At 35.6% G+C, this 11,172-nt stretch overlaps 4 protein-coding genes across 4 annotated transcripts; 3 read left to right on the forward strand and 1 right to left on the reverse strand.

The window, feature by feature from the left end:
* The first annotated feature begins 234 nt into the window (after window positions 1-234).
* LOC125579827 (putative xyloglucan endotransglucosylase/hydrolase protein 13) lies at window positions 235-1,311 on the forward strand. The gene is made up of 3 exons (XM_048743691.1): window positions 235-294; window positions 426-619; window positions 924-1,311. Exons 1-3 carry the CDS (start codon window positions 235-237, stop codon window positions 1,309-1,311), a joined length of 642 nt encoding a protein of 213 aa, XP_048599648.1.
* A 227-nt stretch (window positions 1,312-1,538) lies between these two features.
* LOC125579828 lies at window positions 1,539-3,859 on the reverse strand. The gene is made up of 2 exons (XM_048743692.1): window positions 1,735-3,859; window positions 1,539-1,630 (listed from the first exon to the last, which is right to left on the reverse strand). Exons 1-2 carry the CDS (start codon window positions 3,857-3,859, stop codon window positions 1,539-1,541), a joined length of 2,217 nt encoding a protein of 738 aa, XP_048599649.1.
* On the forward strand, window positions 3,858-4,934 carry LOC106349781 (putative xyloglucan endotransglucosylase/hydrolase protein 13). The gene is made up of 3 exons (XM_048743693.1): window positions 3,858-3,917; window positions 4,049-4,242; window positions 4,547-4,934. Exons 1-3 carry the CDS (start codon window positions 3,858-3,860, stop codon window positions 4,932-4,934), a joined length of 642 nt encoding a protein of 213 aa, XP_048599650.1.
* Window positions 4,935-7,671: 2,737 nt separating this feature from the next.
* Window positions 7,672-9,060, forward strand: LOC106346513 (CASP-like protein 2C1). Its single transcript, XM_048744213.1, has 3 exons — window positions 7,672-8,016; window positions 8,447-8,567; window positions 8,675-9,060. The coding sequence occupies exons 1-3, from the start codon at window positions 7,865-7,867 to the stop codon at window positions 8,927-8,929; spliced, it is 528 nt and encodes a 175-aa protein (XP_048600170.1). The 5' UTR covers window positions 7,672-7,864; the 3' UTR covers window positions 8,930-9,060.
* Window positions 9,061-11,172: the final 2,112 nt, after the last annotated feature.

Genomic DNA, 11,172 nt, shown 5'->3' on the forward strand with positions numbered 1-11,172 from the left:
CAAAGACCCGAGAGTACCTCACTACAGAGAATGAATATGTAGGGAGAGAGGGGGTCGCCTTGGCGAATCCCTCGGCTCGGTTTAACCTTTCCTCTAGGCGAACCGTTAATGAGGAAGGAGTATGTAACTGTCGAGATACACTGCATGATTAGACCAATCCACTGGTGGTGAAATCCGAGTCTCTCTAGCACCGCCGCGATGAAGTCCCATTCTAGTCGATCGTACGCTTTACTCATGTCCGTTTTTAGTGCCATCACCACTCTTTTCTCAAGCTTATCGCTGGAAACTCCGCTGGTACCGTACCCGCTTACTACGTACGTAATCTCCTTGTGAAATTGATTGGTTTTGAATTTGATATTATTAGGTTTTTTATTTATCTTAAAAACCAAAGTGAAACTGTCTCCTAATATGTAATTTTGTGGCAGCTTTCATCTAAAGGCGCGACATGGGATGAGATTGACTTCGAGTTCTTGGGTAATCTCACAGGACAGCCTTACACTATCCACACCAATGTCTTTACCGGAGGTAAAGGTAACCGTGAGATGCAGTTCTATCTCTGGTTCGATCCCACCGCAGATTTCCACACCTACACCGTCCACTGGAACCCTGTTAACATCATGTGAGTAAATAGTCTTATGAGGAAAGCCTACACTAGTAAAGAGATTGTAATGTTATCTTTTAGTTCCTTCATCAGTTATTCACTGATTCTGATATCAAAAGCTTATGAACTTTGACAAGTCTAATCCCATATTGTTTATTTCTCCATGTGATCCCTTGTTATGTTCTTTTTGTATAAGAGGATTATAATTCTTAGTAGGAAACCTGAAAATTTAGGGTTAAAACGTCTACTCTCACTTGACATGTTTTAATAATTATTATTTTTTGAACTTTTGATGGAGTTTTAACCTTTCTTGTGTCCGAAGCTTCCTTGTGGATGGGATCCCAATTAGGGTGTTCAAGAACAACGAGAAAAGTGGGGTGGGTTACCCTACGGGCCAACCGATGAAAATATACTCAAGCCTTTGGGAAGCCGATGACTGGGCAACGCAAGGCGGTCGCGTGAAGATTGATTGGAGCAACGCACCATTCAGCGCCTCCTACAGGAGCTTCAACGACCAAAGCGCATGTAGCAGAACTTCGAACACAACATGGGTGGCTTGTGACGCAAACAAAGACTCGTGGATGTGGACCTCCCTCAATAACCATCAGTACGGACTGATGAAGTGGGTGCAAGACGAATTTATGATCTACAACTATTGTACCGATTATAAGAGGTTCCCTCAGGGTCTCGCCAAGGAATGTAACCTTTAAACCAACTTGGTGGATTCTACTTTGAGAATTTTCGAGCATTTTCTTCAATACGTTTATTTATTTCCCTTTTCGTTTTACTTCATACTTGTGATGATACTTTGATTTATTCTTTTGGTGTTTCTGGGATACGATAGTACAGGTATATGCAATCTCACTGAGAAAATAAAAAGTTATACTTGACAATACATTCTTTTTTTTTTGTCACCAACTAACATTCATTCATAACTCTAGTTTTGTGGGGGCATTAAAGCCACAACCACCTCTTGTTCATACAATCTTAAGGTATTTTTGGCCAGTAAATCAGCCTCCTCATTCCTCTCTCTCGAGATCCAACCAAATACAACATCATCAAAAGCACTAGCAATAATGCGGATATCTTCCACAATTCCATACAGCTCCAAGGGGGGGGGGGGGGGTTATCACCATTGACAGCCGAAATCAGCTGGCTCGAATCCGATTCAAACACTGCTTCCTTCGCTCCATGGGAGCTGCAAGTAGCTACCGCTTCCTTCAGCGCTAAACCTTCTGCAACTAGGGCTGAGGGAGTAAAACCAATCCCTTTCTTTAGTATGGTCCTCTGTTCTCGCGATGTTACCGTCCACCCTAGCCCTGCATTCTTTGTGGTCTCTGACCACGCAGCGTCCGACCGAGCTATCGTACAAAGCGCACGAGACGTCTGCTCCGGGCTCTTTTGGCTACATTTAGCTTTCTTCTCCTGCGCTGAGGCCCACTCTTTTGCTGCAACTATTGCCTGCGATAGTATGTCTGCCGGAGTCCCATCAAAGTTCTCAAAGACATACCTGTTCAGTGCTTTCCACAAGCCCCATATAATCCAAGGAACAATCAGGGAGGAAGATAAACCTGTTGGGGGGAGGCACTTCTGCGCCTGGAACTCAGTCCAGTCAGCTCTCAAATCTTTCAATCCGCTAATTCTAAACCGTCCGTCGAGAGGAGCGAGATCCCACACTTCCCGAGCAAACGGACAATGGAAAATAAGATGATTGATAGATTCTGAGTTCCCGCACCGCTTACAGGTGGGGTTGATGTTTATATGTCGGGCCAGCAGTCTCTCTCCTACCGGGAGGATTCCCCTCAGACACTTCCACATAAACATCTTCACCTTCGGGGCCACTGCCAAATTCCAAACCGTCTTCTTCCAATCAAACTCCGGGGTAGGCTCTCCTTCTAGGATCTCATCGGTTACTTCATCCATGGCAGTAAAATATCCTGACTTGACCGAATACTCCCCTGTTCTTGTTCCTAACCATTTTAACGCATCAAGTGCTCCTTTGGTACTAGGTTGTAGATTGAGAATTCTTTCTTCTTCAAATGGTAGGATAGTCTGGATCAGACCTCTGTTCCACTCGCCGGTCTCCTCTAGGATGAGATCTTTGACCGTTAACTCAGCTAATTCTCTAGTTGCTGGGCCCATTGTTCGGCACAGAGCATCAAGCGTTAGCCATGCATCATCCCAGACCTTGATTGAATCCCCATTCCCTACTATCCATCCCAGATTTTTAGCCAATAAGTCCCTCCCCACCAGAATGCTTTGCCAACCATGAGAGGCTGCACTCGGCGCGGAACATGTGAGGAGGTTCCCATCGGGACAGTACTTGCTTAAGAGTATTCTCCCTAGGAAGCAGTCTGGGTTTTCCTTCAGTCGCCAGCTTATCTTGGCCAGGTAAGCATCGTTAAATGCATGTTTATCCCTGATGCCCAAACCGCCATTGCTCTTTGGAAGTGTCATTTTGTTCCAAGCGATCCAAGCCATCTTCTTCTTCCCTGACTTATCGTCCCACCAGAACCGGGTGAGCGCTGATTGGATACGGTTACATAAGGATACTGGGAGTTTAAAACATGTCATGGAGAAGGATGGTATAGGTGAAAGGACACTTTGAAGCATCACCATCTTTCCTGCTGCGGATAGATATCTGTTCGACCAACTACTTGCTTTTTGTTTAATCCGCTCCACAATAGACGAGAACAAGTCTTTCTTCTTTCTTCTGAAGTGCTCCGGCAGACCAAGATACTTCCCAACTCCGCCTTCCTTTTGGATTTGCAGTTCATTGTGCACCATTCTTTTCAAAGTAGCCGGGGCTTTGCGTGAGAACGTGACCGAAGACTTTTCCCGGTTAATCGACTGGCCCGATGCTTTCCCGTAGCTATGCAAGATTTCTTTTAGTGCCAGCGTCGATTCTTTGTTTGCCTTGAGGAAGAACATAGTGTCATCCGCAAACAACATGTGGTTAAACCGGGGACTCCCCCTTGCCACCTTAATGCCCTCAATACGACCTTCCGCTTGTGCTTTGTTACAAAGACCCGAGAGTACCTCACTACAAAGAACGAATATGTAGGGAGAGAGGGGGTTGCCTTGGCGAATCCCTCGGCTCGGTTTAACCTTTCCTCTAGGCGAACCGTTAATGAGGAAGGAGTATGTAATTGTCGAGATACACTGCATGATTAGACCAATCCACTGGTGGTGAAATCCGAGTCTCTCTAGCACCGCCGCGATGAAGTCCCATTCTAGTTGATCGTACGCTTTACTCATGTCCGTTTTTAGTGCCATCGCCACTCTTTTCTCAAGCTTGTCGCTGGAAACTCCGCTGGTACCGTAACCGCTTACTACGTACGTAATCTCCTTGTGAAATTGATTGGTTTTGAATTTGATATTATTAGGTTTTTTATTTATCTTAAAAACCAAAGTGAAACTGTCTCCTAATATGTAATTTTGTGGCAGCTTTCATCTAAAGGCGCGACATGGGATGAGATTGACTTCGAGTTCTTGGGTAATCTCACAGGACAGCCTTACACTATCCACACCAATGTCTTTATCGGAGTTAAAGGTAACCGTGAGATGCAGTTCCATCTCTGGTTCGATCCCACCGCAGATTTCCACACCTACACCGTCCACTGGAACCCTGTTAACATCATGTGAGTAAATAGTCTTATGAGGAAAGCCTACACTAGTAAAGAGATTGTAATGTTATCTTTTAGTTCCTTCATCAGTTATTCACTGATTCTGATATCAAAAGCTTATGAACTTTGACAAGTCTAATCCCATATTGTTTATTTCTCCATGTGATCCCTTGTTATGTTCTTTTTGTATAAGAGGATTATAATTCTTAGTAGGAAACCTGGAAATTTAGGGTTAAAACGTCTACTCTCACTTGACATGTATTAATAATTATTATTTTTTGAACTTTTGATGGAGTTTTAACATTTCTTGTGTCCAAAGCTTCCTTGTGGATGGGATCCCAATTAGGGTGTTCAAGAACAACGAGAAAAGTGGGGTGGGTTACCCTACGAGCCAACCGATGAAAATATACTCAAGTCTTTGGGAAGCCGATGACCGGGCAACGCAAGGCGGTCGCGTGAAGATTGACTGGAGCAACGCACCATTCAGCGCCTCCTACAGGAGCTTCAACGACCAAAGCGCATGTAGCAGAACTTCGAACGCAACATGGGTGGCTTGTGACGCAAACAAAGACTCGTGGATGTGGACCTCCCTCAATAACCATCAGTACGGACAGATGAAGTGGGTGCAAGACGAATTTATGATCTACAACTATTGTACCGATTATAAGAGGTTCCCTCAGAGTCTCGCCAAGGAATGTAACCTTTAAACCAACTTGGTGGATTCTACTTTGAGAATTTTCGAGCATTTTCTTCGATACGTTTATTTATTTCCCTTTTCGTTTTACTTCATACTTGTGATGATACTTTGATTTATTCTTTTGGTGTTTCTGTGATACGATAGTACATGTATATGCAATCTCACTGAGAAAATAAAAAGTTATACTTGACAATACATTCTATTTCGCAGTTATGTGGTCTAATGTTTATTATTGCTGTTTTCTTTTTTTGGTGTAAATGTTTTATTGCTGTTTTCTTGTTTAATTATGTGATTGTTTATTTTGCGTTCCATGTGTAAGCAACATCGATGTGGTAAAAAAATAAAAATACGCGCGAAAAGAAATACACAATAATTAAAAAGTTGTGAGATATCGCATTTTTTCAACCTAGGCGAGGGTGTTCGGATACCCGTTCGGGTTTGGATCAGGTGCTTTGAGTTTTCGGGTTTTTGAATGGAGAGGTACAGAACCCGTTCGGGTTATTTTATACTTTGGATCGGGTTCGGGTTATTTTTAGAATATTCTTATTTACGTAGATCACGTATTCTAAATATTGTAGATTCAATGAAAACAGTGGATTTCGTTTTCTACTTCGTAGAATGTCGTTTCTACTTTATTTATAATAGTATCTGAAAATTATGATTTAAACTTTTTTAGAACTGAAAAAAATACCACTAAGTTATATAGGTATTTTATCAATAGTTACTATTTTTCCAAAAAAAATTTTGTTTGTAAAACTATTTATTAAATTTATTTTTTAAAATATTAAAGGATGTTATAGACAAAAATGACACAAAATAAATGTTAGTATAAAATGACATAGTTATCATTTTTTTTGATAAAAAAAAAACAATTTTCCCAGAAAAGAATTACTTAGTTACAAAGTTAATGAATGCGTTAGTTGGTCCAACTAAGAGGACCAAACATTAAAGACTCTTAACTGTTAAGGGTCACTATTAGGAAGTGAACTTTTTGGACAGTCCAAATTATAGCACAGAACGTGTCTCAATGCCATTCCCCTTCGACAATTATGTTTAAATTATATATTCATTTATTTATTATATCCATGATCTTTCAATTTATATAAGCTCAGATGCATATTCACATTTGTCCAAACTCGTAATTCTCCGATCATTTTGTTTATTTCATCTTGCCTAAGTATCATTCTTTTTCCTTATATTTTTAGACGAACTCAGATTTAAAGTTAAGTCATATCTAGAAATTATTAACACAACAATAATAATAATTAACTAATAGACATTTTAATTTATAGATATTGAAAATCGGTCCAAACAATAATCAAACACAAGTTAAGTTAAGTTTAGATGGTTGAATCGATGGTTCAAGGTTCCTCGTAATATTCAAAATCAAAATCTAAATCTGAATCCGATCCGAAATATCTAAACTCGAACATATCCAATTATAAAAATATTTGAATGTGTATTGAATAAGAGCAGATAAGATATTCAACCCCGATTGAATAATATCTAACATCGAACTTAATAAGAATATATCTTAAGTTAATATGAACATATTCAATATTATATAAGATGTTATCCTATTTTTTAATTTTAAAATATTGTGTATTTTAATTTGTTAATATGTTATATGTTTTGGTAGTTTGAAACTTTCATTTATATTTAGATATATGTGTTAGTTTAAATCCAAATATGTTTGTTCAAGTACATATATATAAATTCAGATAAAGAAAAAAAAATAAAGATATTCAATATTATATATTTTGAAAAATTTAGTACATAATTCAAATATATACAAATATATTCGAATCCAAAGCTCATCATAGTAAACTCCTAAACCAAAATATCCAAAAATCTAAAACACCTAATTCAAATCCGAACACTCAGATGGTATATAGAATTGTTACTTTCTATTTTAATTACAATCTGGCTTGTGCTAAACAACCTCATCTAGAACCACTCGTGACAATGTATCTCTATGTCCATTAGAGAAACCGTGAATATGTAGACAAATTGAAACTGTTCGAGTTCGCCCATCTTATATTTACCAAGAGGTTTCAGGCCTATCTCCGTGATCAGAGCACTCCTCTCCAGCAGCTTTTTGTTTCCAGCTCTAGTTTCAAATTTTATTTAATTTCCACAAAATTGCAACCCAAAATATTATTCTTTCCGTTTCCATTTAGTTGTCGATTTAGATTTGTGTATACAGATTAAAAAAATATTTTTTTATATATTTTCTAAATAAATACAGCATTATTTAAACACCTAACCACATTTCAACCAATAAAAAACAATTAGAATATAAAATCAATAAATTTTACATTGAAATTACAAAACGATATTTATTTTGAAACGAAAATTTTATTCTACGATAACAATTAAACTGAAACGAAATGAAAATGATTTAAATTCATGATTAAGATACTCATGACATTGTTTCAGTTTGATGTTGATTTTTATTCTATCCAGAAAATTCTGAATGTATAGGATCGAGTACTACTTTTCACAAGATATGACAAAACTCACCCACTAATCATTATTAAGAGAGAGGAAAAGAACTCGGGATTCTTGGCTAACTATAACGACAGAAAATTAATTAGAAATCATTTACGGATCAAATTCGTTGGAAGAAGTTAGGTCATCAAACATTTAATCGAGTTGAGACGTGCAACTGTATTTTGCTCAATGCTCATGCAACTAGACAAGTGATCTACAAATTGCCGCGTGGCGCGTGCATATATCAATATATAGTACGAGTATTATATATCCTGTCAAATCCTCAGTTCCAAACCATTCTATGTTATATATAATATACATTTACAATTTTATGTTAGAGTCTGTCTTTATTCCCACAAGTAGATTCATCTACAAAACGGGGAATAACCAAAACAGAGGGCAGATTATAAGAGAACTGGACATTCCTCTTAGAAGGAGAGAAAAGAGATGGTGAGATTGAGAGAATCAGAAGTGATCCTGAGACTCTGTATCGTCGCTCTTCTTATACTCAGTTCTGTTCTGATTGGTTTGGATTCTCAGACCAAAGATATTGCTTATATCCACAAGAGAGTCACTTTCAGATACTTGTTTGCTCTAGAGTAAGTCCATTTTCATTTATATTATCAATTATATAGATTTATATGTATAATTAACAATCGATCTCTCCATAAAAGATTGATATCAAGAGTTTATTTCTAGAAAATCTGCAAATTAAACAAGCACTGACAACATTTCATATGTACTATTAAAACTCACTGGAAAACAGAATGGCTCTTTATTACCATTACAATATTTAATAGATTTAAGTTTATATGTGCGCTGACAAGAAGAATTTTTTAAAAGTTTATGGAAGACTAACAATTCCTGCTTGGTTAAATCTGCATGTCAGTGTGCCTTTTTGTACTGTGAGGACTGCTACTTTTATTTTTTTTCTGTATAACAAATGTTCATAGTACATTCTCCTCGTACAAAAAGCTATAAGTTATCTTATTATAATATGTTTGGGTGTTGTTTATGATTCTAATTCAGGATTGAGTTGTACATAAATGTTGTGGCTGCTGCATATAATATCGTTCAATTAGGGTTTGGTTGGTACGGTGTTGCACAAAAAACCTCCAATTCTAAATGGCTCTCTTACCTCTTGGATCAGGTATACATACTAACTCTTTTAATTTAGAGTATCTTTAATTATGCTATATATATATATATATATATATATATATATGTGTGTGTGATATATGTTTCGAAATGAAATAGACGGCGGTGTACGTGGTGTTCGCCGGGGCATCTGCGGCGGCACAACACTCATTGCTGGTGGTGACTGGTTCCAGGGAGCTTCAGTGGATGAAGTGGTGCTCCAAGTTCACAAGGTTCTGCTTTCAGATCGGAAGTGCCATCATCTTAAACTACATCGCAGCGGTGCTCATGATCATCCTCTCCTTCATCTCCGCCTTCAGCCTCTTCCGCCTCTACTCCCCTAAACGTTATTTTCAGTTTAAGTCCGCCTCCTAATTATTTACTCTGTTAAATCCTTTTATTAATCCAAAATAATGTTGATTAATGCGAAGAATATGATTATTGATTCGTCTCTAAATTATAGTAATTTTGTATCTTTAAGTAAATGCAAAATGTTCATACATAAATATCACTAGTCCATTGCCTGAGAAAATAGGTGTGTACGTAGTAGCTATTTATTGGAACTAGGGCCTATTGTTGTCCTTGGATTATCAATAATATGATTATTGTCCACGAACTTACTGGACTTGAAGCCAGAGGTGGACTTGATAAAAATCTCAAAAATCTATATTTAAAGTATAGGATTTTAAATTAGATTATGTATTAGATAAAAAAAAGTTTGTCTTTGACCAAAAAAAAAAAAAAGTTTGTCAAATGTGAATTTCATTGGCAAAACAAATTATAAATACATCCTGCATAAGATACTATACATGAGGAATGCGAAGAGAGTTGTTTTTTGTCCACGTTTCCTTTCCAATTTGAAATTATGATTATTTAGAATAATATCATTTGCTTCCTAAAGACAGAAGGTTATGCAGCAAACCAATGATTCAAAGTTCTCAAACTATCTGTCATATCTTTTCACAATTATAATCCAATATAATTCAAATTATTAGCCACCGCCTTTGTTAAAAAAAAAAAAAAGCCACCGCCTAATATAATATGAAATTAATTTCAACATTATTGTGTTACCTCCACAAAGACCCAAAACACACAAAATTGTAAAGATAAAAACGTTTTCCGTTTTAATGCAATTACTTTAACTCTATAAGGAACATTGGACCCAAAAACAGTCACTAGACTCAAAGTCAAACAATCCAATAGGTAACTTGTGAAAGATTTTAGTATCTTTTTTCTTTTCATTTATTAGGCAGTTTCCAGTTCAATATTAAAATTTTATATTATCGTAATTTCCGTACAAAAACCTCTCCAATTTGAATGCAACACTGTAATTTACACTAAGTTTAGTGTCATGGGTTAGAAATACCCCAAATGTATTATGTTTTATTTACATAAAACTAGGAAAGTGTAAGGCGCATAATGAGTTTATTTGTATATATTATCGATAATTTTTTTATATATTTGATCATTTCATTTATACATATACAATTTCTTTTGTTGTTATTATATAATTTCTTTCCGATGGATCGGATCAATTTTTATTAAAAAATTGTAGAACTAAACTATAATTAATATATCATGGGTTGATCGGATTGAATATTAAACAAATTATGACACAAAATCTTTTTTTTTCCACATTCTTGAAAAAGGTAAACAGTACTGTTTCCATAATTAAATTATTTTGACTTTTATATTCCATATGGTTTTGAAAAATTTCAGATCAAACATCGAATTGATACACGTCATTTTAATGCTTTTAGTCGTATGTTTAAGGAAAACTTACATTTTTGTAATTTAAAGTCGCTTTAAAAAATTTTAAATATAACATATAAGAAAAAATCTAACATATAAGAAAAATATAACATATAAGGTTTCCTCATTTTTGTAATTTAAAGTCGTTTTAAAAATTTTAAAATATAACATATAAGGTTTCTTCATTTTTGTAATTTAAAGTCATTTAAAAAAATTCAAAATATAACATATAAGAAAAAATCTAATTTTTTTATTATATGGTTAATGTGATTGTTTAATGTTTTTTAATAATATAAAATTAAACAAAAATGAAAAATGATGCAAAAATTGTTATCAAATCTTTATTATTCATAGTCATTAATTATCATATATACATTAATCATATTAGGTAATTGCGTAACTTTTATTTAAGGAAAGAATATACACTTCTTATATTTTTGGTTAATATAATATTTCCTAGTAATTGGATTTGGACTAACATTTTTTCGAATGATTTTTAAGCTGCCACGTAAACTAAATTGTCGTTATAATTAAGTTACACCTAACCATTATTTTTTTTTAATTAGTACAAACTTGAATTTACAATTTTTTTCGATGACCCTCAGTTAACATACAAGGTATGCGATTTAATATTATTAAAAATTTAACAAATAACCACAACCTCGAAATAGTTATAGCTTCACCCAGAAAGTCTTTGATTTAAGTTACATAGTCTTAATAAAAATAATATTTCTTTCCTTTTTATCCTGTCAAAACATATATTTCCTCTATAATGTTTCAAATTACTAGGAGTTTGACCAAATATCTTTGGGTATTTATAATTGACATTTCTTTTCTTTTTTAGCAACCCCAAATTCTGGCCTTCT

This window comes from Brassica napus, chromosome C1 (assembly GCF_020379485.1).
Source record: "Brassica napus cultivar Da-Ae chromosome C1, Da-Ae, whole genome shotgun sequence".
NCBI classification, from domain to species: domain Eukaryota; kingdom Viridiplantae; phylum Streptophyta; class Magnoliopsida; order Brassicales; family Brassicaceae; genus Brassica; species Brassica napus.